At 45.1% G+C, this 27,765-nt stretch overlaps 2 protein-coding genes across 3 annotated transcripts; both read left to right on the top strand.

The window, feature by feature from the left end:
* The first annotated feature begins 4,693 nt into the window (after nt 1–4,693).
* txndc15 (thioredoxin domain containing 15) lies at nt 4,694–8,620 on the top strand. Its single transcript, XM_056441873.1, has 6 exons — nt 4,694–4,912; nt 5,610–5,929; nt 6,163–6,309; nt 6,476–6,639; nt 7,177–7,307; nt 7,916–8,620. Exons 1-6 carry the CDS (start codon nt 4,822–4,824, stop codon nt 8,110–8,112), a joined length of 1,050 nt encoding a protein of 349 aa, XP_056297848.1. The 5' UTR covers nt 4,694–4,821; the 3' UTR covers nt 8,113–8,620.
* A 679-nt stretch (nt 8,621–9,299) lies between these two features.
* LOC130211307 (pterin-4-alpha-carbinolamine dehydratase 2-like) lies at nt 9,300–23,196 on the top strand. Of its 2 annotated transcripts, XM_056442050.1 has the most exons (4): nt 9,310–9,455; nt 11,886–12,017; nt 21,822–21,902; nt 22,906–23,196. In XM_056442050.1, the coding sequence occupies exons 1-4, from the start codon at nt 9,342–9,344 to the stop codon at nt 22,999–23,001; spliced, it is 423 nt and encodes a 140-aa protein (XP_056298025.1). In that variant the 5' UTR covers nt 9,310–9,341; the 3' UTR covers nt 23,002–23,196. The 2 variants fall into 2 exon arrangements, with proteins under 2 accessions (XP_056298031.1, XP_056298025.1); XM_056442056.1 differs by lacking the exon at nt 21,822–21,902 and having other exon boundaries at nt 9,300–9,455.
* The last annotated feature ends 4,569 nt before the right edge of the window (nt 23,197–27,765 follow it).

The raw sequence follows: 27,765 nt of genomic DNA, 5'->3' as shown, positions 1-27,765 counted from the left end.
CGCTTCATTCCAGAGCGTCAAAGTTGAAGCGTGCCAAACTCAATAAACCCTTCAGTGAACTTTCCTTACATAATCCACAGAAAGCCTTCTTGATTATAAAAGATATATAAACATATACAAACACATACATTGTGTCTTACTCCCTTTCAAATGAAGAAGGCCTTGAGACCCTCATGAAGATTTGGGACCCCTGGATGGGAACCATTGAGTTTGGGGATACCAACAACACCAAATAGCCTCTATTAATAAATACAGATTCTTAAATATGATGCATGTGATACAGAAGAACATTCCAGATACATTCCTGGCATCCAACACCACTGTAAAGAATCTCTGCGTTATCTTTGATCAGGACTTCGTTGAACTATTACGTGACTGCATGTTTTCATCTATGTAACATCTCGTCTCAAAAAGATGCAGAAAAATTGGTTCACGCGTTTGCTACTTCTAGACTGGATTACTGCAATTCCTTATCATCAGGCTGCTCTAATAAGTCTCTTACGTCCCTCCAGTTGATCCAGAATGTTGCAGCTTGTTTACTCACTAAAACTAAGAACAGAGATCACATCACTCCTGCATTAGCTGCTCTGCACTGGCTCCCTGTAACATCAAGAATCACATTTAAAAATTCTTCTCTTAACCTACAAAGCCTTGATTGGTGATGCTCCATCATATCTTAAGGAGCTTGTAGTACCATATTACCCCACTAGAGAGCTTGTAGTACCATATTACCCCACTAGAGAGCTTGTAGTACCATATTACCCCACTAGAGAGCTTGTAGTACCATGTTACCCCACTAGAGAGCTTGTAGTACCATATTACCCCACTAGAGAGCTTGTAGTACCATATTGCCCCACTAGAGAGCGTGTAGTACCATATTGCCCCACTAGAGGGCTTGTAGTGCCATATTACCCCACTAGAGAGCTTGTAGTACCATATTACCCCACTAGAGAGCTTGTAGTACCATATTGCCCCACTATAGAGCGTGTAGTACCATATTGCCCCACTAGAGGGCTTGTAGTGCCATATTACCCCACTAGAGGGCTTGTAGTACCATATTACCCCACTAGAGCGCTTGTAGTACCATATTGCCCCACTAGAGAGCTTGTAGTACCATCTTTGCCCGGCTTCAGGACTGTTCGGGCTGACAGAGACGCTACACAGAGCGGTAAGAAGAGGGGGGGCGGGATCGCTGTTTATGTGAATGAACGGTGGTGCCACCCGGACCATGTGTGCGTGAAGGAGCGCTTAGCCGAACATTGAACTGTTGGCCGTGGGGATGCGCCTGTACTATTTGCCGAGAGAGTTCACGTCCGCCATTGTGGTTGTCGGGTCGTGCCGCCATCAGCTGACGCTGAGGAAGCTGTGGACACCATCCACTCCACTGTGTCTGCTCTGCTGAATCATCAGCCTGGAGCATTCATGGCTATCACTGGTGACTTTAACCACACCACATTGGAAAAAGCTCTGCCAACCTTCCATCAATACATAGACTGCCCAACAAGGAACAATAAAACTCTGGACTTGCTGTATGCTAATACTAAGGACGCATACAGCGCCACTGCCCTTCCCCCCCTCGGCAGGTCTGATCATGACCTGGTCCGGCTGACACCCAGGTATGTTCCTCTGGTGAAGAGGCTGCGGTGACCACCAGGACTGTGAGGAGGTGGTCTCTGGAGGCTAACGACGCTCTACAGGACTGCTTGAGTCAACGGACTGGGATGTGTTGTGTGGACCGCACGGGAGGACATCAACAGTATGACCGACTGCATCACGGAATACATCAAGTTCTGTGAACACACCACCATCCCATCACGGACTGTGCGCTGCTTCCCCAACAACAAGCCCTGGATCACCAGGGACCTGAAGGCGCTTAACATGAAAGCTGCTTTCAGGTCTGGAGACAGGGATGAGCTGAGCCCAGCGCAACCTGAAGGTGAAGCTCAGGAGGCAAGGACTCGTACAGGAGGAAGCTGGAGGCCAAACTCCAGCTGAACAACACAAGGGAGGTGTGGTCTGGCATGAAGCAGATAACTGGCTTCAAGGTGGGAGGAGACAGCCAGGGGCTCCTGGAGAGCCCTTGAGCTGAACTGTTTTTCAATAGGTTCAGTTCACAGCCCTCCTGTCTCCTCCACATCACACCTCCCAAACACCTCCCCTCTGTCCCCTGCTGAGCTGCACATCCACCGAGCCCTCAATAACAATGGGCTCCTCCACCTCCCCTCTCTCTGTGACGACTGACCAGGTGAGAAGACAGCTGGAGAAACTACACCAGCGCAGAGCTGAAGGTCCTGATGGCATCAGCCCCAGGGTCCTAAAGACCTGCGCCACCCAGCTGTCTGGTGTCCTGCAGCGCCTCTTCAACCTCAGCCTGAGGCTGGGGAAGTCCCGTGCTGTGGAAGACGTCGTGCCTGGTCCCTGTCCCCAAGAAGTCAACACCATCTGGCCTCAATGACTACCGACCGTCGCCTCACCTCCCATGTGATGAAGGTGCTGGAGAGGCTGGTCTTGGCCCACCCGCCGCAGGTGAAATCGTCGCTGGACCCTCTGCAATTTGCTTACCAGCCTCATGTGGGAGTGGACGCGCCATCATCTACCTGCTGCAGAGCTCAGTCGCACCTGGATGGAACCGGTGTCTCTGTGAGAGTCACTTTCTTTGACTTCTCCAGTGCATTTAACACCATCCAGCCACTGCTGCTGAGTGAGAAGCTGGTGGCGGTGTGTGGACGCCCACCATCTCCTGGATCACTGACTACCTCACAGGCAGACCACAGTTTGTCAGAATGGGCGTGTGCTGTCTGGAACGGTGGTCAGTGATGTTGCCCACAGGAACTGTTCTGTCTCCTTCCTCTTCACCCTGTACACCAGTGACTTCCAGTACAACACGAGTCATGCCATCTGCAGAAGTACTCTGATGATTCTGCAGTGGTAGGGATGGACGGGAGGAGGAGTACAGGGCAGTGGTGAGTGACTTTGTAAAGTGGGCGATGAGAACCACCTGCGGCTGAACGTGGCCAAGACCAGAGAGATGGTGGTGGACTTCAGGAGGAAGGCGACAGCTCCTACACCTCTGAGTGTCCTGGGGTGGAGCGTGGACATGGTGGAGGTACAAGTACCTGGGCGTCTCCATCGACAGCCGACTGAACTGGAAGGCCAACATCAACGCTGTGTACAAGAAGGGATGAGTCGACTCTTTTTCCTGAGAAAGCTTGATCCTTCAACGTGTGCAGCTAGATGCTGGAGTTATTCTACCAGTCGGTTGTGGCCAGTGTGCTGCACTTTGCCATTGTCTGCTGGGAGCAGCATCGGAGCAGTGACACCAGCCGTCTTAACAAACTGGTTAGGAAGGCTGGCTCCATCATCGGCTGCCAGCTGGAGCACCTGGAACAGGTGGTGGAGAGGAGGCGTTGAAGAAACTGGTGTCCATATTGGACAACCCGGACCACCCTCTCCACCACCTCCTACAGGGACAGAGGAGTACTTTCTCCAAACGTCTCCTCACGCTCCGCTGCCACAAGGACAGATACAGGAGAACATTCCTGCCGACGGCTATGAGGCTCTACAACAGTTCACCTCTTGCCAGATCACCCTAACCCTTCTTATATTTGTGTTTTTTATTTTATTTTTTATTCTTGTGTGTTGCTGCTACTGGCTCGACAAATTTCCCCTTGGGGATTAATAAAGTATATATCTATCTATCTATCTATCTATCTTACCCCACTAGAGAGCTTGTAGTACCATATTACCCCACTAGAGAGCTTGTAGTACCATATTACCACTAGAGAGCTTGTAGTACCAAATTGCCCCACTAGAGAGCTTGTAGTACCATATTGCCCCACTAGAGAGCTTGTAGTACCATATTACCCCACTAGAGAGCTTGTAGTACCATATTGCCCCACTAGAGGGCTTGTAGTACCATATTACCCCACTAGAGCGCTTGTAGTACCATATTGCCCCACTAGAGAGCTTGTAGTACCATATTGCCCCACTTGAGAGCTTGTAGTACCATATTGCCCCACTACAGAGCTTGTAGTACCATATTGCTCCACTAGAGAGCTTGTAGTACCAAATTGCCCCACTAGAGAGCAGCGCTCACTAAATGCGGGGCTTCTTATAGGCTGCTGGGGGACGTTTTAGGATACACTGAGCACCTCTCTCCTCTTCTGTCTCTCCTTATGTATGAATTTACATCTCTCCATCACATATTATTAACTCTGCTTCCTCACTGTCTGATGCCTCCTGCCTTGGCCCTGCTGATGCTGATCTTTTACATTTTCATTTCCTTTATTATTTAAATTCTTAAATGTAGTATGCCCTGTTTATTAATTGTATTGTAGGCTATTGTATATTTGTAAAAAAATGTGTTGCTGCTGCTTCAAGAAATTGGATGAATAAACTAAAATCTAATCTAATCTCAAATCTAAGAATGCCTTGTGTTCTTTACAACATTGTAGATACTGATTTACTAATTTATCTTGAAAAAAATCATATTATTTGGTTACATTGGGATATCTCTTTTCCCCTCCTTCTGTATATCATATCTTTATTGATTTATCTCTCTCTCTTTAGTAATATTACGGTGAAACAGGCGAGTGTTTCAACGTAAAACAGAAGCTAGGACGTCGATCCCGTTTTTGCCAAGAGTCACCCCGGAAACCGTCTCGGTGACCGGAAGCGGAAGTCGACGGTGCAACACGTATCTTCCTCCGCTGCCGCCGCTCGACCAAAACATCCTCTCACGGCTCAACATGTCGTTATGGCCGTTCACATTTACGTCTAGCTAAATTGGGAGAACTAAATTACTAAATACTAAAATTAAATATGGCGTGGATTTTAAATAAACTGCACATCCGGTGCGTTTTGATATTCATGTTGTATCATTCTGACGTGTTGAAGTATTCGGTCGCACAAGGTAAGAGACATTCAGCTTTCTACATGATACGTAATGTTATATTTTGCAATGAAAACTCCGACTAACGGCTGACTTGTTGCGAAGCTGCTGATTGCAAGAAGAGATCTCGTTGTCTCAATGATGTGTTCGAGATGTCAAACATCAAACTAGTGGATATTATCCTAAATAAATAGAGCCGTTGGAGCAGAAATCACACTAACGAAACGTTTATAAACACACAAACGTGACCATTTCACAATAAATATAATGATAGAGCTATATATGGATTTTAGCATGAGCTGAAAAGTTATTGATGCTCTATTTTAGGAAATAGTATGATTTGACTTTATTGTCACCTCTTTAAAATAAAACCATTAGGTCCACTGCACTTTATTAACTGGTAATTGAATGCTCACGTGACTGGGTTGCCCTCTTCTCACGTGACTGAATGGCCATTTGACGTCACTTCCATTTATCACTGAACACATGAAGCTTGTAGTCTGGAGACCTGTGCAGTGCGTCTTACTTAACTTATGACAAACAAAAGAGGCGTTTCTTTCTAAATATGAGATCCTCTTTAGAGAAATCTTTTTTTGAAACGTTTTCAAAAGCATCGTCTTGCACTATCCAAAAGGAAAACGAGAGGGATAGCCGTGAGAGGAATGTCTTTTGTCCTGACTTGAAGCTATTATTATTATTCTTTATCTTTTTCCTTCAGAGAGTGACGAGTCACCGGAGCTCATGCTGTCGGAGGACGCAATGTCCGAAATGGAAAACAGCCCCAAATTCGTGGAGTTAGAGGACCTGGGCTCTGCGCCGAAGAGGCAGTTCAAGACGGCGGAGATGGCGGATGCCGTGATGGGAACCGAAGCCCCCATGGACCCCTCCGACATCGAGTCCCTGTTCCCCAAAAATGTGAAGGACTTCCAGTCGGGCTTCTCCCCGGCGTGCGATGAGAACAGCGCCCGGTGCGGATCCCCTGACCCGGACGCTCACGCAGCGTCGATGGAGGACATGAGCGAGGAACCGTCGCAGCAGGTAGCTCTGATAATTAGTTATATAATAAATCGGTTAATGCTCAAAAAAACATTAAAAAAAACAAAATACATAGAAAGTATGAAGCTGAAATCATGCAGAGAAACTTCGTTTAGAGCTGAAACGATGAGTACAGACACAGCAATTAACAAAAGCAGATTAATCAGCAATGGAAATAAGTCCGTTCTAGTTTTAGATGTTTATATTTTGTGTCGCGTTCCCCCTCCCTCCCCCAGATCATTCTCGACATGGTGCACGCCGACCTCCCGCCGGCTGAGGAGCAGAACGCCACGGAGACCGCCAAGACCTACAAGGTGACCTGCGACAGGAGGAACGTCACTGGAATTGACAATTTTGCCGTGCAGGTCCTGAACGCGTCACAGGTATTCGTGCTGCCGTCTGCAATACTTCTCTTCGCACCCACAGTCGGACTGCAGCATCATTCTTTTAATAAAAATCGCCCTCCGACGACGTCGTTTATTCCCATAAACCACGGGCGGTTTGTTTTTTACTCCTCTAATAAAATGCTTTGTTCCTGCGTGCTCTCAGGACCTGATGGAGTACCTGAACGCCAACGGCACAGAGTGCTCCGTCGTGCTGTTCTTCACCGCCTGGTGCCAGTTCTCGGCCAGCCTGGCCCCTCATTTCAACGCCCTGCCCCGAGTCTTTCCCAGCATGCACTTCCTGGCACTGGATGCCTCGCAGCACAGCAGGTGAGCAACATTACAGACTGCACTACAATGTCTACACGTGTCCCTCTACAACACACCAATGTCTACATGTGTCCCTCTAAAACAAAATATCTACACGTGTCCCTCTATAACAAAATATCTACATGTGTCCCTCTAAAACAAAATATCTACATGTGTCCCTCTAAAACAAAATATCTACACGTGTCCCTCTAAAACAAAATATCTACACGTGTCTCTCTAAAACAAAATATCTACATGTGTCCCTCTAAAACAAAATATCTACACGTGTCCCTCTAAAACAAAATATCTACATGTGTCTCTCTAAAACAAAATATCTACATGTGTGCCTCTAAAACAAAATATCTACATGTGTCCCTCTAAAACAAAATATCTACACGTGTCCCTCTAAAACAAAATATCTACATGTGTCCCTCTGAAACACAACAATGTCTACATGTGTCCCTCTGAAACACAACAATGTCTCCATGTGTCCCTCTGAAACACAACAATGTCTCCATGTGTCCCTCTGAAACACGCCGGTGTCCCCGTCTCTCCCAGCCTCTCCACGAGGTTCGGGACCGTGGCGGTGCCGAACATCCTGCTGTTCCAGGGGGCCAAGCCCATGGCCCGCTTCAACCAGACCGACAGAACGCTGGAGACGCTCACCTCCTTCATCGGCAACCAGACGGGTACGAACCGGGAGGTCTGGAAGGATGCAGCTTTTAGGGTTTCAGTGTACACTAGAGTGTGTGTGAGAAGGAGGAGTAGTCACGTGAGAGGGCGGAGCTAAGTATAACCAAATGCTGAATACGACATTTTTAACAACAACAAAAGTTACAATTATTTGTCGTGAAGTGAAAACAAAAATAACTCCCAGACCTGTCAATCACCTTGTAGCTCCGCCCCTAAAGCGTCCCCTGCTTTATGGTCTGTGTGACTAAATGACCTTAAAGTACTAAATGATGACATCATGCTGTATAGAAGAAGACTGGAAACTAGAGACTGTGACATAAACTCATGGTTACAATGTTTACTGAGGGAATACATCAAGAGAGAAGTAGTCATTATATAGACTTCTATACAACCAGAGGAGCCCCTGGTGGTCAGGAGAGAGAATGCAGCTTTAACACATGAAGCATAGACTTCTTTACAGCCAGAGGAGTCGCCCCCTGGTGGTCAGGAGAGAGAATGCAGCTTTAACACATGAAGCATAGACTTCTATACAACCAGAGGAGTCAGGAGAGAGAATGCATGTTTAACACATAGACGAGATGAAGAACTGTTCCGGTGCTCTCAGGGTTCGAGGTCGGCCCCGACAACAACGTGACCGACACGGACCGCCTCGGCCCCCTCCTCAGCGCCCCGGTGAGGAGCATCGACTGGCTACTCGTCTTCTCCATCCTCTTCATCGCGGGCTTCACCACGTACGCCATCCTGCGGACGAACAGCATCCGCTGGCTCATCCTGGGACAGGAGCACGTGCACCAGGACTGAGGACTTGGACAATTTAATTTGTTAGAAAATATAAATAAATGAACAGTGAGCTAATTTGCGTTGACGTTTCGATGATATGAATGTGTGTGTGAGCCATTTTGATTAATATTAAAGAAAGGGAGGTTTTGTAACGTCGTCTTTCGGGGATTTTTTATCAGATAGATTAGATATTCTCTTAAAGTCGCAGCTGAAGGGATAAGTGCAAAAAGTAAGCTAAAAGCAGCAGTGGATCGTTGTACACATATTCAATATAATTAAGCCTTATTCCACCTTAAGTTGAATTAAAGGGTATATTTCAAGGATATAAGCACAAACAAGGGTTGTGGGCCAGCTAAGCCTTCTCTGCTGGCCTAGACAGAATGACATGAATATATATATGTGTGTATGTGTATATATGTACATATATTTATGTACATATATAAGTATATATACAGGACTCTCAGAAAATTAGAATATTGTGATGAAGTTCTTTATTTTCTGTAATGCAATTAAAAAAACAAAAATGTCATGCATTCTGGATTCATTACAAATCAACTGAAATATTGCAAGCCTTTTATTTTTTTAATATTGCTGATTATGGCTTACAGCTTAAGAAAACTCTAAAATCCTATCTCATAAAATTTTAATATTTCCTCAGACCAAGTAAAAAAAAAGATTTATAACAGCTGAGTGTTTGTCAAGGCTCAGGAAACCCTTGCAGGTGTTTCGAGTTAATTAGACAATTCAAGTGATTTGTTTAATACCCTACTAGTATACTTTTTCATGATATTCTAATATTTAGAGATAGGATATTTGAGTTTTCTTAAGCTGTAAGCCATAATCAGCAATATTAAAAGAATAAAAGGCTTGCAATATTTCAGTTGATTTGTAATGAATCCAGAATGCATGACATTTTTGTTTTTTAATTGCATTACAGAAAATAAAGAACTTCATCACAATATTCTAATTTTCTGAGACAGTCCTGTATATGTTGATATACAAATATATATGTAAATGTGTATATATTATATACATATATACACGTGTATATATATATACATGTGTATATATATATATATATATATATATATATATATATATATCCTGCATGAAAACACACTTGTTGTCCCTTCAGACTCCGAATGGAAAACTCGTGATTTTATTCAGGCAGTGGAGCGAACAGCCCTCGCTAAGGACCAGGGCCGAGTGCAGAGGAGTCGCGAGGCACAACGGCAGCGCGCGGGTCGGTTATGTCTGGGTTAATGTTTAGCGCGAGGACGAGCAGCTCGTGGCAGCTCGGCCGCCTGCTAAGGCGGAGCAGTGCGCCGCTGCCTCCGCTCCGCATCAACCACGCGCCGAACATGGTGAGTGACCGCGGTGACAGTTGGTCCTCTGGCGCGGGCACGAGCACGTGCACGCGGCTTATGCCGTATTAATATTATTATGTGTTCAACTGGCGTTATGCGCGTGCGCGCGAGGGGTCGTCTCGTGAGACGAGCGAAGGACCTTACACACTTGTTGATTGTCGTAAAAAAAAAAACGCGAACCGAACTCCTTTACGAAATGCGCTGAATTTAACGTTTAAAGCACACCTGTGAATAATTATACGGTATGAAGGAGCGGTTGTGGCATTATCGAATTTATTTAAAGCTTTTCTTTTATTCGGCGCAAAGGATTAATTCAGTTTAGTAAAACTCACGAGACAAAAATACATAAAAATATCGCCTTTTTAAATGAGTACATTCGTGGTTGTTCCAGCCCGCACGTGTATTCGGTTAATGGTTAACGGTTAACTGTTAACGGTATAAAGTTGAACATTTCCAGATATAGTTACGACGTGTGGTTTATTAAACTGTCCAATTGGAGAGAGGGTTGTAAATCGGCCACGACTTAATTTATTATTACTGTGAGTTTGCACTAAAAATAAGTCGATAACAAAGTAGTTTATAGTTTATAATAGTTTGGTGGAGGTGTTTTCTATTTGTATTTATTTAGACTGCCAGTGGATAATTTACGCTCTGTTAAATATTGATAAATACAGTTACATTTGAATATTTCCACTCCTCTGCTGCCACCTTGCGGACGCAGCACGAATAGCACTCAGGTAACTTCCTCAAAGAATCAGATGGAGACAAAAATAAAATTATATATATGTGTATATATAAATACTAGGGCTGGGCAACGATCAAAAAATTTAATCGCGATTAATCGCATGATTTCCCTGATTAATCACGATTAATCGCATTTGTATACGCAAAATCCAATAATTAATTCAAAAGTAGTGTATAGCGCACTTCTATTTTAAATGTTGCTGAGATTAAACATCTCTCTTGTTCTGCCTGTTTTGTGATATACATGCCTAAAAGGTGCCTAATATTTCTAGACTGAAATAATATCGGCATTATAATTATTATAACTATGAGGATTTTTTTAGTTGCCTATTTTGTGGAGCCCCCTCAGAGAGCCCCCTCAGGACTTGGTGCCCTACGCACAGCGCGTAGTGCGCTATGGGAGCGGCGGCGCTGGTAGTAGTGTTCAGCATGCCGCACAAACAACAATGAACTAGTGGAGGCGGCGAGGTGCTCCGTGTTGCCAGATTGGAGATGGTGAAGTATCGTACCAAATGCTCAAAATGGTCGTATTTGGAGGATAATTATCGTTTATCTGGCAACCCTGAGATCGGTCGACCAATGACTGCTCTCTATTCTGTCAGCTCACGCAAGAAGGTGGAACGTAAGGGAGATACCATTTCCAAAACTTGTAAGGGGTAAATACTAGTTTATGAAAACCCAGAGAAACACAAATATCCGACGAAGCAAAAATCCCGACGTTTTTGGAATCCCTGCCAGACGCATTTTTTAGGTCTCACAAGCAGGACATGTCCGGGGGAAACCGGACGTCTGGTCACCCTAACTAACCGGCCTGCAGTAGCTCTCCACTTCGCTGTGGCGTTGGTTCGCTTGGTTGATCTCCTCCCTGCAGCGTCGTCTGCCGAAGCCTCGCTCCACTGTGTGTTTGTTGTATGATTTGCTGGCATCAACGGTGTGTTTAGCATTTAAATGATATTTAAGACTGGAAGTACTCCGGTGATAAGACCATTCATCTTGGCAGTGTTACATATGACTTTGTTTCTGTCGACTCCGCCGTCTTTAAGAACTTTAAATTGAAAATGGCCATTTAAAATCTCCGTACTCTTCTCCATGTTTGTTAAACCGCGAATGACTTTCTTTTCCGGTTCCGCAGCAATCAGTAGCAGACTTTTACAAAATAAAAGCCTGTGAGCAACACACTTTTACAAGAATAAAATAAATAATAAAACCTGCGTTAACGAGCGATAAAATAATTGTCGGCGTTAATTAATTGATGCGTTAACGCAAGATTAACGCGTTAACGTGCCCACCCCTAATAAATACATATCATATAATATATTCTAACATATTATATTATATATATATATATGTGTGTGTGTGTGTGTGTGTTTGTATATATGTATAAATAAAATTGAGCACATCTCAAATTTCACTGAAGCAAAGTGATCGTGGGTGAGAGGAAGTTTTTAAAAGCAAAAACAAGAACCATAATAATAATAATAATAATAATGAACATTATCAGTTAAAATGTCAGTTTTATTGATGTAAAGTCGTTAAATAGGAATTAATATCTGAAACATGAACGTGGCTTAGAGAGAAAACCATGGCACATTGAGAAAAGAGAATAAACACAGGGAGTGCTTGTTCTAATGTAATTACTACAACTGTGTGTGTGTTTGTGTGCATGCGTGTGTGTCTGTCCAGTCGTCAGACTCCCACTGGCTCCCACCTGCCGACCGGGACCAGCAGGTGATGGACCTCAGGGCCTCGGGATGGGTGGAGGTGGAGGAACGCGACGCCATCTTCAAAGAGCTTCACTTTAAAACCTTCAATCAGGTGTGTGTTTTTTTTTTTTTTTTGGGGGGTGGGGGTATTTTGTCCCTTCTTTGGTTTATATTCGGGTGAAGATTTGGATTTAAAGGCCGAGATTAAAAGGAGGCAAAGGCAGAAGGTTCATAGTTTATAGCAGCAGGTCGTCTCTTCAAATGATTCAAGATGTCGTATCGTGATGACATCACGTTTACTTTACACACCCGAGTCCACTGCTGGATCCTCAACAGCTGGATCCATAAGTACCTAAAATTGCAAAAGTTATCGACCCTTAACAGCCACACAACTGCCCTCTGACCCGGCTGCACGGCGCCAGACGCACGTCCGTCTCGTAACCGTCGGAAACGCTCAAATTCCTCCGTGTTTACACGCTGATTGCTTGCAGGTGCAGCAGTTTTTGTTTTGTTCCTACCTGCAAAGAAAACCACTGATGTGACAGAGGAGACGCCCCCTGGTGGTCAGAAGAGAGAATGCAGCTTTAACACATGAAGCATAGACTTCTATACAACCAGATGAGTCGCCCCCTGGTGGTCAGGAGAGAGAATGCAGCTTTAACACATGAAGCATAGACTTCTATACAACCAGAGGAGTCGCCCCCTGGTGGTCAGTAGCCCCCCCTTCTCTCCGAGTACGTTCTTCGGGGTCCGCCTCTCCGGTGTAATACTCCTCGAGTAGCACTGCGAACAGCTTGGAAGAGTTTTAATGTAACTTTCCTGTTTCCCGGTCAGGAAACCCACCGCAGAAACAAGTCGCAGATCTACCGCGCCGTGACCCGCGCGGTAGATCTTCTTGTAAAAGAGACACTAAAAAAAGTCACGTTTTGAAAGTTTTTTTTGGAGCAGATAATTGTGGAGGCTGCCACCCCTAAAACTGCAACATCTCAAGACCACTTAGCGGACTTCCTCTAATCCCGCCGTTAGTTGTTTTAGCCCCCTGGAACAGTCTGTTTTTACACTTCCCCGCGTTTGAAGTCTGGGGTTGGGGGCGAGCTGACCTCCCCACCCATCTGCTGGTAAGCCTCTCCTCTTACCCGACCCGTCAGGCCGCGTTACCCTGAGACGCGCCAGGCGGCCAGTTGGCAGCAATTGGGGCTTCGATCAGAATGATTTCTTTCACAAACAATCCAATTGGTTCAAATGTCTCATCTGGTTCACAAACCACTAACAACCTTCTGGGAGATGTGCGTTGCTTTCAGTTTTTAACATTTTTAAAAAACATTTTGTGTGTGTGTGTGTGTGCTCGTTGCCACCCTCCTTTCCCATCCCTGTCCGTGTCTCATTCCCACCCTGTGCCCCATGTTATTGGGGGAATGAGCTCATGTTGTTCCAATTTGACATGCTGGCAACTCTCTCCGTCGGTCTCTCTCTCTCTCTATCATTTTTATTCTCTCTCCAGATCTGATGCATTTAAAAAAAATGTTTTAAAACTTTCATGGCTCTTCTTAAAGGGCTTTTTTACCAGGGGGAGGGGGGTGGAGATGAGGAGCGACACGCTGGTTGATTTCCATTCGCCACTCATCTGTGATTGATGGACTCGAGGAAATCAGATCCCCAAGAGTTTATAATGAGAATAACAAACCCCTCTCGTGTGGAGTCGGGACACTTCCTCCCGCGGCCTCTAGGCGGCGGTAAAGCTTCATAAATCCGCCACGCAGCTGCAAATTAACTCTGGAGGGAAAGAACATGACAGCTGGATTTGCTTTCTTTTCACGTGCTTCTTCTTCTTTTTCTTCTTCTTCTTCTTCTTTGATTACAGCGAATGGAAACCAGCGACGGCGGCGGCAGCTCGGTAATTCGTCTGCTGCATTGTGGGTAAACTTTGCGTCGATAGCGGCCGTCGTCTGAGAAGCTAAACGAGAGTTATTCCTAATGAGGTCTGAGAGGCGAAATCCTCCGTCTGGAGTGAGAATCCCTCCGCAATCACACGTGGAAACATCTGCGCGCGTCTTTTCTTTAATACGGCGGCTTTTGATTGGACTCGTGCTCATTATTTATTCTTTTAACGGTCGCAGTCACTGATATTGTTTACGCATCGAGCTGTACGTTGTGTGTGTGTTTACAGACGACCATCTGCTTCACGTTTCGGGGCGGATGGGGTGGAAACATTCACAAGATGCTGTTTGTGTAGGCGAAACCAGATGCATTCTGGGTGGAAATATGGCAGGTAAACGACAGATAAGATAGACAGATATGCGTCAAGGAACCAGGAAATATTTATAATTCAGAAGCCGGAATCGGAGGACTTAGATTGTCTTTCCTTAAACAGATTAATTTTATTGTCAAAATAGTCGGCCATTTAATTTATTGGTTGACAAATAATCCATTGACGTGTTCTGATGTTTTAAAGACAAAATGATTGATCGATTAATTTGTTGATTCTTCGTGCAACAAATCGGTTGCCGGTCAAAGACTTTGGTTGCTTTGGTTGCCGATCGAAGGTTTGGTTGCAGATTGAAGACTCTGGTTTCCCGTTGAAGACTTTGGTTGCCGGTCGAAGACATTAGATGCCTGTCGAAGGCTTTAGTTGCTGATTGAAGACTTTGGTTGCCGGTCGAAGACATTAGATGCCTGTCCAAGACTTTAGTTGCTGATTGAAGACTTTGGTTGCCGGTCGAAGACATTAGATGCCTGTCCAAGGCTTTAGTTGCTGATTGAAGACTTTGGTTCCCCGTGGAAGTCTTTGGTTGCCGGTCGAAGACTTTGGTTGCCGGTCGAAGACTTTGATCAGCTTGAGTTTGAAGGCGGTTGTCGGTGATCTTCAAAATATTTCGGCATTTTGGGGGGGCGTGGCTTGTATTTGGCGGGAGGACTGAAGAGACTCTTTCCCGCTAGATTTCGCCTCTACAGCCGGTGCTCTCATTGGAGAAGAGTGTGAATATTATAATGATGGTAAATATGCAGCGAGGGAACACCGTACAGCCAGAGTTCTGGAAATGAGCCGCCGGTTCCATTTTCGCCAACGAAAATATCGAATGAAAAAATGTATATGACGCAAACCTCGGGGACAAACGGCGCCCCAAAGCTCCATAAACGCTTCTGGACTTCCACTCTTTGAGACTGAGGACCTCCACGCCTACCCCCCCCCCCCTCCCCCGTTTTATATTCAGGGCTCGCCCTCTCCGCCAAATCCTCCTTCCATCCTCGGCCTCTCGTTACGGGCCTCGTGCTGGATGAGCTGTCCTTCGGACTGAAGCTGAACCCCCTGGGGAGCCGGACTCTGAGCCCCCCCCCCCCCCCCCCCCGATACAGAGCGACAACCTCCTTCTCTCGCCCTTCAGTTATGAAGAGACACAGATCCCAGCTGTGAGAGGAGAATGCAGCTGAATGGTTTATCACGTCAATTATGTAATTATATAAAATCGATGAAAGTCTTGAGCGTGCTCCTCAACTTGAAGTCTTACCACTGATCAGAAAGAGGCGGACATTGTGTCTACATTCATACTTTATGCATTTATTTAGAGTTTTCCGACTGTTTTTTAATTTTAAATAGTATTATTATTTATTTTAGTTTCCAATTAACACCAAAGTGCATATCTGTTGCTTGTTGGAGGAAGCGCTCACGTTGAGCCTTTCACATTTCCAATCAGCCTAAAGTGCAGAGTCTTTGATGTTGTCCTGAAACATGAGCAGACACGGGGAGGAAGACCAAGTCTGCACAGGTGGAGGTGAAACCTGTTGTCCTGCTTTGCTCTCTTTTCCATCTCGGCTTTCCTCTTCCATTCTCTCTCTTTTCCATCTCACACGTTTAGCCTTTACTCGTCTCTCTTCTTGTCCTCCTCCTTCCGTTTGACTTGAACTCTGTTGTTTCTTCGCCAGCTCGTCCGTCTTCTCGTCTTCCACCTGTTTCAATTTTACCTCCCACAGATGGTTCTCGGCCAGCTCCTTCTTGAACTTCCCATCCCGTTGCCTGCCAAGCTTTGACTCTGGTTTCCCGGCTCTTGTTCTTCCAAGGCCAGTTCCTCGTGTGAACTTCTCCTCCAGCGCATCGTCTTTCGCTCGCCAAGCTTTCTCACTCCGGAGGAGTTTAGCTTGTTTCGTCAACAGCTGGTTTTTGGAGCTTCTGAGAGAGACTCTCTCCCTCCTAGCAGAGAGCCATGATGTCAGGGTCCCTGTGGTGCATCTGCTCCTCCACCTGGTTCACCTTCCTCCGGTTGTGCAGGGTGTCTAGGGAGGTCCTCTGTGAACCTCTTCCTCTGTATTTAGTCTCCATCAGTTCAATTATGATAAAGACTTTGGTTGTCAGTTCCAGACTTTGGTTGTCAGTTGAAGACTTTGGTTGTTGTTCGAAGACTTTGGTGGTCCGTCGAAGATTTTAGTTGCCGGTGGAAGACTTTGGTTGACGATCGAAGACTTTGGTTGCCAGTCGGAGTCGGGTGATAAAATATTCAACCAGCTCTTCTGGAACGACTGTAAACTCGACGACATTGCCACCAATGGGCTTTTAAGAATCAATAATTTAATTATAAAATATAAAACTGTAATTGTTTCCTTGAGTTCTCTACGTGACATATTTCTGACATATAATTGACAATGCAATTGTAGTATTAGGTTGTTCTGTTATTATTTTGGTCAATCTTCAAGTCGAAGTGCTGAACATTCTTTGTGTTGTATTATTATAAAATTAATACTTTTGAATCCAGATGAAGTTTCTGATTAAAAATATTATGTATGAATTCATTAGAATTGGTGAAAAAGATCTAATTAAAGTTTTAGTAAATTGCTTTTGAAGAGACGCTAACCCTCAAAGAGTTTGCCATAAATAAACTTAACAGAAATCTAATTGTAGGGGTAAAAAAAAAACTAAAACCTGGTAATTTTCTGGATTATTTAAAAATAGTTTTTAAAAAGCCTTTTTTAAACCCTAGTATTTACACCCACATGCAAACAAGAGACCGGTTAGCCGCCCGGTTCCCACGTCCGTCTCCGGAACGGATCGCTCCCCGGGAACTCGTCTCATCTCGTGAAAGATGGCGGCTAGGTGTGGCGCCCGCAAGCGGAGGCGGTTGAGTAACCTGGCCATCGGCCCTCTGGGTAAACCTGACGCCTGCTGTCCTCCTAAACCCTCGCCGGTTAATGAGGGGGTTCGCCGGAGTTGAGCATCACTCGCTGCACAAATAGCGAGCCGACCGCGGTAACGGTCACTTTAATGAGGGTTCACGGCGCGCATCGCCTCCCCGGGGTATCGAGCTGGAGCCGTTCTCGACTTTTAAGAACGTTCGTTTCGAGAAGATTGTGACGTTTTACACGCGAGCCACAAAGAAACTTCAGCGCTCGGCAGCTTTTGCTTCCAAATTATGAAAAAAAAAATTGTTTTAGGTATACATGTGAACCCATCGTGGCAGCGCCGGCCAGCTGGACGCTTGTGAAGGAGAGAAATGAGACGTAAGAGGTGGTGGTGGTCATCATCATCATCATCATGACCACCAGCGCCGTGCAATTCACGGCGTTCTTGACTTTCACTGCGGAGGTTTTTTTTCCGGGGGGTGGGGGTGATGATGGGGCTCGCGGGCTAATCATCGGGTAGTCATGGCGGTGTGTAATGGAGGCGAGCGGCTCGCCTGCATGTGCGTCGACACCGTGTGTGTGTGTGTGTGTGTGTCTGTCAGTCAGAGGCGAGCGAGAGCAGGCACAATCTGCATGCACTTAGTCCTGGCAAGACGGAGCAGGCGTCTCTAAGCCCCCGGACCGCGCGGCGGTGGAAAACCGATCTGTAAATAACAGACACATGTGTGTTTTTTGAAAACCGAGTCCCGTGTGCCGGCCCGGTCGGGAGAACGCCGCTCCGCTCCGTCCGACGTCAAAATGGTCTCATCCAGTGTCGTATGACAATCACGGCGTAATGGCACCAAATCGCCTCGTCCGCGTCGGAGGGGTGCTTCTGATTATTTAAGACGTGGAGGGGGGGGGGGGGGGCTGCGTAATGTCATCTCTAATTATCTGACTTGACGGCTTGTTGGGCCGGACGGAGAGCCGAGACGTACGCAACACGAACGGGGTAAACAAAGCCTTTTGAGGAGGGGGCCGGGGGGGGGGTCCTTGACCTCCGTTGACACGAAGGCCTCGGCAGAGCGTGGCGGGTTGGGTTTTATTTCCTCGTTCGGCTCAAGTGGAGGTCGTTGAGGTGACGGGTATTGTCCTTACGGCCCCCCGAGGGACCCGGCGCGATGGTTCACGCCTGTTTTAGTTTTTTAGGATTTCAGGTCATTTGGATATTCGGCTAATTTGCAGCGGGCGATTTTTCTAGCTTTCCGTCCTCGTTTCCGTCGTCTTCTGTTCCGCTTTCCCTCCACATTACCCTCCGCCTGAATGTGGACGTGCAACTTCTTTTTTCGGGAAGCGTGACACTTGGCTTGATTAAAAGCAGTGTTTTTTTTTTGCGCAGCACCTTTTTGAAGTTTGGATAATGAGTTTAAGCTCCGGGTTGGTTTACTGGTCAATCCGACGGATTCAACATGCAAAATATAAAACACACTTTTGTAATGCGGCATTTGTTCTCAATCACTGGCAAACTTCTTCGTGCCGTGAGCCGGCTCGGGAAGAAAGAAATGACACTTCTTGAATCGAAGGGAGTCATTCGTCCCTCTTCTGCATAGTTTGGAAACATGTGGGAACCAATCGTTCAGACGGGACAGCAGATGTTCGCAGTAATGTCGGTGGATCGACGGTACTGTGTTATTGGGACGCCGTTGGGTTTAAAGTGGTCCGACCCGGTTGGCAGACGTTTCCTAAAAGAGATCCTCCCTGTAGTAAATAAGAAAGTCCACTCATTAGTAACACATGCTGGGCCTTTAAGGCCAGAATCCTGAAAACAGTAGTAGTGGGAGTAGGAGTAGGGTCAGTGTTAGGAGTAGTAATAGTAGCAGAAGTAGAGTCATTGGTAGTATTAGTTAGTGGTAGTAGTAATAGTAATAGAAGAGACAGTGGCAGAGTAGTAGTAATCATTGGTAGTATTAGGAGTCAGTAGTAGTGGTATGAGTCGTAGAGTCAGTGGCAGAGTAGTGGTAGTAGAGTCATTAGTAGTAGAAGAGAGTCAGTGCTAGAAGTAGTCAGAAGTAGAAGAGTCATTGGTAGAAGTAGATTAGTCATAGTCAGTGGTAGTAGTAGTGGTGGTGGTGGTGGTGGTAGTAGTAGTTGTTGTTCTAGTAGTAGTAGTAGTTATTGTTCTAGTAGTAGTAGTACTTTTCTGGTTTTATACAAGTCAATGGTTCACATCTTAAAGCTCCAGCAGGAAATACATATGAAACTGTTTCAGTAAAAATAAAAACCTGATTCTCTGGGTCGTGTGTGAGGAGGTACCCAAAATACTAAAAATTCACTTTAAACGTTCATCACAAAGTGGCTGATTGTATTTTGTTTAGGCTTTTTTGAATTTATGGTCTCAATCTCTAGTTTCAAGTCTTCTTTACAGCATGATGTCATCATTTAGTACATTATGGTTCACTTAGAGTCAAACAGACCATAAAGCAGGGGATGCTTTAGGGGCGGGGCTACCAGGTGATTGACGGGTTGCTCCACGGTGTTGTCCGTTTACGTCTTACAAGTTAAACCTTTTCAGTGTTGTTTTTTTCAGTTAATGAACATTTTGGGTTGCCCTTAATTGTGTTATTTAGTGATTGGTTGTACTTAGCTCCTCCATCTCGTTTTCACTTCTGGTTGCGGAAAAAAAGAAAGAATCCAAGATGGCGACGGCCAAAATACCGGAGGCTTAAAAATGGTTGAAGTCACGAGGACGACCCCCACTTCTTCTTTGTAGAGTCCATAATCCGGTGCCAATGATGGTGGCAAAAAAAGAATAAAAATGATTGATTAATTGTAATAAACCCAAAGCTTTGACCAATTGGGAGGCTTACGAACATCGTAAGAGTCGAGGCTGGAAAGCGATTTTTTCCTTCTTATTATTTAGTTTAAAGCAACGTGGTGTTCTGAAACAGAACAATGTGCAGGAAGCTTTTAAGTGTTCACACAGAATCTTTTGACCTGTCACTCAAAGTTACTCAGCGGCAGATTAGCCTGAGCTGGAGAGGGAGAGAGAGAGTGGGCGAGAGAGACGACATGTTTGGACAACACCTGACCTGACAGGCTGCTTAGCCGTCTCCATTAGAGTCAATGAGGGCTGAGGGAAGGCAGACCGCCTCGCTCTCCAAATTGGTGCCAGTGGGGGTCAAGTTGCAGGAATATGCCAATTACTTAAATTGATCAGGAGACATTTTTTTTCTTCTTTTTTTCTTCCTCCTTGATAACCAATTAGATCGAGCGGCCGATCGTGTTACGGCCGCCGCGCCGCCCGGCGCACACGCCAAACAGGACGTCTCCAGAAATTGGTCACAACGCACTAATTTCTCCGGGCGAGAGTAATTGTGTTTCGTCATGTCAGGTGGTGCCGTAAACAACGGCAGTTCAGTTGATTTAATTAGGCGGGGAGGAAGTATTTAGGGGCTTAATTGAGATTGCAGTGGGAAATTGCTCTGAAATAGGTCGACCTGATTTCTTTTTTTTTCTTCTTTCTCCTCCTCCTCTTCTCCTCACCGTGGGCATGACGAGGGATTTCACTCTCCTCTTTGTAGATAATTAGAATAACCATAATCACTCCCTGGATGGCCTGTGATTGGAGAGAGAGCCACATGCCGAACTTGAAATATGAAGTGTGTGTGTGTGTGTGTATATACGTGTGTGTGTGTGTGTGTGTGTGTGTGTGTGTGCCTCCCTGCGCCTCCGAGGGCAGCAGCGCTCCTGCTCCTCGTCCGTCGGCAGCTTTTCTCGTAGAGTCTGAACAAAAATGCCAAATTATTTATTTACAGCTTCTCAAATGTGAATATGATGTTTTATTTTAGTGTTGCATCATTTGCAAATGTAATTTCTCTTTTTTGGGTTTTGTAAAGCGAGACATTTGTGTGAGCTTTTTGGGAAAATTGTCACAATTTTATACCATTTAAAACTATATATATTTTACCAAATGACGAATCTATTATTCAATTAAACTGACTGAATTATCACATTTCTCAAATTTGTTGCGACGGAATATGATGATTTTGAGATATCTACAGGAGGATTTAATTTTATTAGTGTTTAGTTTTTTATAAATAGTTTCATTAAATTTATTCTTGCAATTATTATAATTTAATTAATTGCATTTTACCAACTGCGAGCTGCTTGACATTTTTTCAAATTTTATTTTTAGCTTTGTCTGTAATAAAACATTTCAGTCTACCCTCTTATTTTGGAGGCTGTAGCTGAACTGGTTGCCATCACTGGCTTCTGATATTTTTCGGTCTCAGGAGGGGGGGCTCGGTCTCAGGAGAGGGGCTCGGTCTCAGGAGGGGGGGCTCGGTCTCAGGAGGGGGGCTCGGTCTCAGGAGGGAGGGCTTCGGTCTCAGGAGAGGGGGGCTCGGTTTCAGGGGGGGGGGGGGGCTCGGTCTCACGCCCCCCATCCCCCTCCAAACACTCTTCAGCACCCTTTCATTAATCAAACCCACATCTGCACTAATTTATCGTAGCTTCACTTGCACGTCGTCCACCTGACTGCAATACACACGTTTATATGCACGGGGAAAAAAGAAAGATTATTAAAAGTAAAGATAAATATTGTTCATTGCAAAATCTAAGTTTTTGCATTGCTACGTACAGTGAAGTGTAGTTGTTGCTGTCTCTATATGCACAGTGAGAAAATCCCATTTATTTAACATTCTCGACAATGAATGTATATATGTCCAATTATTTGTATCGATAAGTTGTGTCTTTAATGTCGTTCTTTTATGGGAGCCGTTCCTCCCGGTGGTCTGTTGAGTGACAGCTGCTGCGTCTCCCTTCACAGGCGTTCGGCTTCATGTCCCGAGTGGCTCTGCAGGCGGAGAAGATGAACCATCACCCGGAGTGGTTCAATGCTTATAACAAGGTAATAACCCTCCCCACATCGCAGGTTGTAAAAGGGACCGAGGGGCGCTTCATTCGTTCAGCGTTCCGTCGCTCCGAATCGAACCGTCTAATCGTGGCGGCCATATTTGCTACGCTACGATGAAAAAACACTGCAGTAGCTCTACGCTCTAATCACGTCGTTTTTTTCTTGGGAAAAGAAAACCCAGAGTGCTCGCGCTCGCTCTCGTTTCCCCGCCCTTCAGGTATAAAGTAGCGGTCGACGTGACGAACCCAGTCCCCCCCCCCCCCCGCAAAAGCGGCGCTGAGTTACGGCGTTGGCGGCGAGCGGGACGCTCCGACAGGAAGCCGGCTCCTAATCCACTCTCTATTAAAGCGACCGCGGGGCCGAGGGCCCCCGGTGCCCCCGGCGCTTTCCACCCGGGCGCTCGCACATTAATCCGTCTCCGACTGACGAGAGCTTCGGCCTGGACGAGAAATAAAATGCTAAACTACCGCTAATATTATATTAATATTCATTCATGTTCCGTTTTATTGGCTCTTAATATTAAGCTTTTCTTAAATGCTGGGTTCCGAGCTGCTCCTCCAGGATGAAACCTCATTATCGGTGTGTGGGGCCAAGTGCAGGCGGCTTGATGTGGATCGAGGCTGCGGGAAAGAGTTCAGATGTTGCTAACTAGCTTAGCATCAAGCCTGGCTCCGCCCAAGTGATCGGGTCACGGTGGAGAAAACCAACACATTGGCGTTCTTACATTCAGAGTCCTGCACCCAAAGGACGAGTGAGACGCTGTGGGAGGCTCTAAACGGGTCGATACCCCTCGTGTCTCTACGGTTCTACAAAATCCTGTAAAATGTCCCCGAAATTCTTTCGTTTCCCTTTTTAAAGCGTAAATCCACACAGTGTTTGTTTACGGAGACGGGTTGGTTTTCAGTGATTAAGAAGTTGCGGCTAGTGGGCAGTTAGCTTAGCACAAACGGCTCGCCTGTCCAGAGACGACAACAATGGTGCCTCTGTCTCCCTGCAGGTCCAGATCACCCTGACGACTCACGACTGCGGAGGACTCTCCAAGCGCGACATCAAAATGGCGAAGTTCATCGACAAGATCGCAAACTCCATGTAACATATTTGCTCTTCGGCCGGAAAGTTCCTCGGCCGTCTCAACTCTGGTGTTTGTCATTTAAATATCATCCGCTATTGAGCCATAGACACCCCCCCCCCCCCCCGTTCCTCTTTTCTTACAACCTGTGAAAGAGATCCTGCTTTTATGTTCTCAGCCCATTTTGTAAGAAGAAAATAAAACTTTGATTTTGTGCAACGGCCTCCTGAGTGTTAGTGTGTGTGTGTGTGTGTGTGTGAGCTGCTTTTAGAACCACCACTTATGACGTGGAGGGAACAGAACCCGAATCCACAACCAGGACTTGAGCTCTAAATACTTTCACTTGACAAAAGTGCATTTTAATAAATTTCTAGCACTTTTTTTGTGGCCATTATATAATGAGAGCCAGAGAGAGAGAGTGTGTGTGTGTGTGTATCGCCATGAGGAGAAGAGGAAGAGGACGGAGGACGAGGTTCACGTAAAGAAATCCTCCAAAATGTACATTCTACCATCTCAACATATAATAAATGGTCTTTCTCTTAAAAAGCTTATTTTAGAATCGTTTTTGGGAAGTTAAATGTCCGACGCCGTTAGAATACAGCGCTGCTGGATCATTAAACTCTACAGAAGTATTTTACTTGTGTATAAATACTGTGTGATTACAGTGAGGTGGTTTAGTCCCAACACACCTGGGGGGGGGGGGGTCATGATATTACTGAAGGAGGAGAAATCAAAGTGAAACCCTTTAACAACCTTTCTCTATTTAAAGGTACAGTGCAGCTTTTAGGGGGATCAGCGGTAATAAAATGTGTGGGCGTCTTCCACCGGTTCAGTTTCAGTTGGTTGCAACCTGCAACGTCACTGCCTCCTCATCCTCCTCTTCCTCCTCTTTCTCCTCATCCTCCACAACGCACCTTGAAACATGAATTTTAATAATTAATTGATTTCAGTCAATCACCTGGTGGATTCATTGACTGACTGTTTTAGCCCTGCTCGCCTCTCTCGGTCCTCTAAGAGGAGGAGGAGGAGGAGGAGACATTTAAGTGACCAGGCAGCAGTTCCTACAAGGCCGAGCCGGGCCGAGCCAGATGTGGCCCCTCCAGGTAATTGGCCTCAGCTGATGTGGCCGTGAAGCAGCCCCCCCCCCCCCCCCCCCTGTTAGTGAAGCCCTCTGGATTCCTTAATCCAGTTTTTTCTCAGCTTCACCTTCTAATTCTGCACCGCCAGCAAGACGGAGGAGGCCGAGGAGGCAAGGAAGGAGGAAAGAGGAAAGGGGAACAGGAGGTATAGAAAGTGGGAAGGACAGTTTAAGGACAGTTTGTGCGTGCGTGTGTGTGTGTAGACCTTGAGATGGAAAATTAATAATTCTCCCATAATGCGTGAGAAGGGAAGAAGAGAAGAGGAGAGGCTTTCTGGGCTTTCTCCAAAGTGGCTTGTGCGTGTGTGTGCGTGTGTGTGTGTGTGTGTGTGTGTAGTAGTTAAAATCTGATATTGCCATAGGCAGTCAATCTGAAGGGGCGACTGCAAACTGTCACGCCCAGTTTGCAGTCGCCATTTCCTTCATTTCCCAGAATTCCCTGTTTCGAGTGTGAGAGCAACAGTTTGTTTGTTGTTCCCGATGCAGTAAATACAGTGTTTCTTTCTTTACTCAGCCACTCACAGCTCTGTGGAGTGTATTTACACACACACACACACACACACACACGGTGGGACTCAGCCCGGCCACTAATCTCAAAATGACTGCCGTGTATTTGTCAGAGGCGGTAATTACATCATTTTCTGGAGACGCGTGTAATTATAATAATTCATGTTGTTTGTCGGCTCTCAGCCGTTTGACTCCCTGATTCTGTGATTCTGCAATAAATCTTCCACAAATCAGCATAAATTCAGCGGTTTAATATCAAAATCATCAGGTTTAAAATGTAAACACATTCTTAAAGATGACGTAACAGAAAAGTGGCCGTTCGCCCCTTTATTAAAACGTCCCCAGACAAAAGTAAAGTGTGGAGACACGTGTCCCCGTACACCTCGTCTTCAGCACTTTATGCACAACATAATTTAATATTTAGGCATTTATACAACAAATTTATCCGCTGGTTCTCTCACAACGTTTATTTGGCATCCCCAAAACATGTGATCTGATGCTTCCTTCTCAGTATCGATCTTAAAATACACACTTAAGACACGCTGCTCTTATGAATGGGTCGCCTGTATGATCGCGATATGAGGCCGACGCGTGATGCTTATTAACAACCAAATATTCTGCTGCGGGATATGGTCCGGCCGTCTTGGTGCGGCAGCAGCTGCTTCTATACAACCAGAGAGATAAGCATCTCCCTGGGGCCCTAATACACCCCCACACTGCTGTGTGGGTGTAGGGTCAGTGTGTAATACTGTAGTAGAGTCATTTATATATACTTCTATACAACCAGAGGAGTCGCCCCCTGGTGGTCAGGAGAGAAAATGCAGCTCTAACACATGAAGCATAGACTTCTATACAACCAGAGGAGTCGCCCCCTGGTGGTCAGGAGAGAGAATGCAGCTTCAACACATGAAGCATATACTTCTATACAACAAGAGGAGTCGCCCCCTGGTGGTCAGGAGAGAGAATGCAGCTTTAACACATGAAGCATAGACTTCTATACAACCAGAGGAGTCGCCCCCTGGTGGTCAGGAGAGAGAATACAGCTTCAACACATGAAGCATAGACTTCTATACAACCAGAGGAGTCGCCCCCTGGTGGCCAGAAGAGAAAAGTTGACTTGTTGGGCCCCGGTGGTTCAGACTTCAACAAAAGGGCCTCATGTGTTGTTATTTACGCATTTCAAGTTTTGCGTGTGGAATTCTTCTTGAAAAGATTTCAGTTTTACTTTTTTAATTGATATTTTCATTCTTGAATAATCTGCCAGTTTATTTCCTGAATCAAACCGATTCCACGTTTCTTCCCCACCCCCAATAAAATATCATAAAACCATGAACACATCATAATATCTCAGTTGTGACGTTTAAAGAAAAAGTGAAATCTTCACATTGACATCACGTCTCTTTTTGTTTTGTTTACTAAAATGGTGTCTAGCTTATTCTCATATTCTCTAAATCAATGTCTCATGTATGTTTTTGAAGAATATGTTATATTCCGGAGGCGGGACTTCCGTGCCAGAGAAACAGGTCAAATATTTACCTGCAATGAAGCAGCGTGTTGAACTTTGCCCTCTTGGTTTCAGGCGCGTTCACGGGGGGCGCGCGCTCCTTTTTCTCCTCGGAAACGAGTGTGATGGGCAACTTTTACGAGCGCGTGCGGGCTTTGTTTTGTTTGCCAATCATTACGAGCCTCCAGTGAGCTGAGTCCACTTTTCCAACACCTCCGTAGGATAGGCGCAATCACGACCAGTGCGCATGCGCGCCCTGAGTACACGCTCGGCCGGCTTGTAGCCCCCCCAGGAAAGAATGTAATGAAACCGCCGAAGAAGAAATAGTAACAACTACAGTGTGTTTGATAGAAGTTATGAAGAAAATATAAAAGATGTATTTTCATCGAAACCCACGTGGGTCAAAAATCAACCTCACGTGAGGGTAAAATATTATTGGAGATAAATTCACTAAAACTCTCAAATTACATAAAACTAACTTTTGAGCGTCAGAAAAATTGGTAAAATAACAAAAACATTTACGGAGAGAGGGTCAAGAAAAAAATAATATAGGAGTAATATTTAGGTATAGGAACTTTATATTTTAAAAAACGCCATAAAGTAGACGCAGTAGTAGACGCAGGAGGCAAAATGTAAACAAAATATTAAAGTATAGATGTTCTTTAAATAATGTTAAAGGAATATTATAGCCTTGTTATAGGATATACACTCTAAATATGCTGTAAAATATTAAATTAGAGTCAAACATTTCTTAAAAAGGTCCACTTTAATGTTGAGTACAGCCTCACAATATATTAATGTGGAATATTAAAGGAAACAATTGAACAATTACAAATAAATCAGACTTTTGAGTGACAGACTACACTCTGCGTTTTACAGGAAAATTACAGTGAATTTCTAAAAGGTATTTCAGCTCAAAATAAACTCACTTTTGAATATTACAGACACATTACAAGTGGAGGTTAAATATGACATATATAATTAATAAAAAGGGCTTGAAGAATGTTTCCACGTGAACTCACTTCAGTTATGAGATTATTTAGCCACACGGTCATCTGAATTCATGTTGTTGGTGTTGTGGCGCTTTTTTATGACGCAGTTATTGTAAGATATTATAGGTCTACTATATAAAGTCAACATGAACTCACTGATAGTGAAGATGGAGCTATAAATACTTTGTTTTAAAGCCACCACGAGGTCAAGAAACTCACTTTTTAGAGTCACACTTCAGAATGTAAAATATTTTTATATTACCATTTAAATTATAAGAATATTTAACAAATCACATCACGTGATATGAACTCTTTGAATAGATGAATGTGTCACGTGATGGGTCATTCGACGTGTTGCCTCTAATCCTCCGACGTCCTCCCCCTCTCAGCATTATCAGTGTAAGCACCTAATATCAGTCTGCATGGGAGTAATATAGATATGGGGATTTATGCAGGTGTCTGGAAACGAGATATGGTATTGATTGAATTCATTTGATTGACACACTTTGGGATTGTCGCCCACCAAAAAAGATATTTGAGCTGCAGGGTTTGTTTTTATTTTTCTATAAAGTGTTTCAGGAGCATTTTAAACACACACGTGTGTGTGTGTGTGTGTGTGAGAGAGAGTTTCGTATTTTTTCAGCTAA

This window comes from Pseudoliparis swirei, chromosome 3 (assembly GCF_029220125.1).
Source record: "Pseudoliparis swirei isolate HS2019 ecotype Mariana Trench chromosome 3, NWPU_hadal_v1, whole genome shotgun sequence".
Lineage (NCBI taxonomy): Eukaryota > Metazoa > Chordata > Actinopteri > Perciformes > Liparidae > Pseudoliparis > Pseudoliparis swirei.
Note: the sequence above shows the minus strand (reverse complement) of the source record. Positions and strands in the feature narration are given on the sequence as shown.

What these genes read in the sequence shown, in the direction of transcription:
- LOC130211307 (XM_056442050.1), top strand. Translation starts at nt 9,342, where the DNA reads ATGTCTGGGTTAATGTTTAGCGCGAGGACGAGCAGCTCGTGGCAGCTC. An exon ending in TCAACCACGCGCCGAACATG is followed by an intron (nt 9,456 to 11,885) that starts GTGAGTGACCGC and finishes GTGTCTGTCCAG; the next exon opens with TCGTCAGACTCCCACTGGCT. An exon ending in GGTTCAATGCTTATAACAAG is followed by an intron (nt 21,903 to 22,905) that starts GTAATAACCCTC and finishes GTCTCCCTGCAG; the next exon opens with GTCCAGATCACCCTGACGAC.
- txndc15 (XM_056441873.1), top strand. Translation starts at nt 4,822, where the DNA reads ATGGCGTGGATTTTAAATAAACTGCACATCCGGTGCGTTTTGATATTC. An exon ending in GAAGTATTCGGTCGCACAAG is followed by an intron (nt 4,913 to 5,609) that starts GTAAGAGACATT and finishes TTTTTCCTTCAG; the next exon opens with AGAGTGACGAGTCACCGGAG. An exon ending in CTTCATCGGCAACCAGACGG is followed by an intron (nt 7,308 to 7,915) that starts GTACGAACCGGG and finishes CGGTGCTCTCAG; the next exon opens with GGTTCGAGGTCGGCCCCGAC.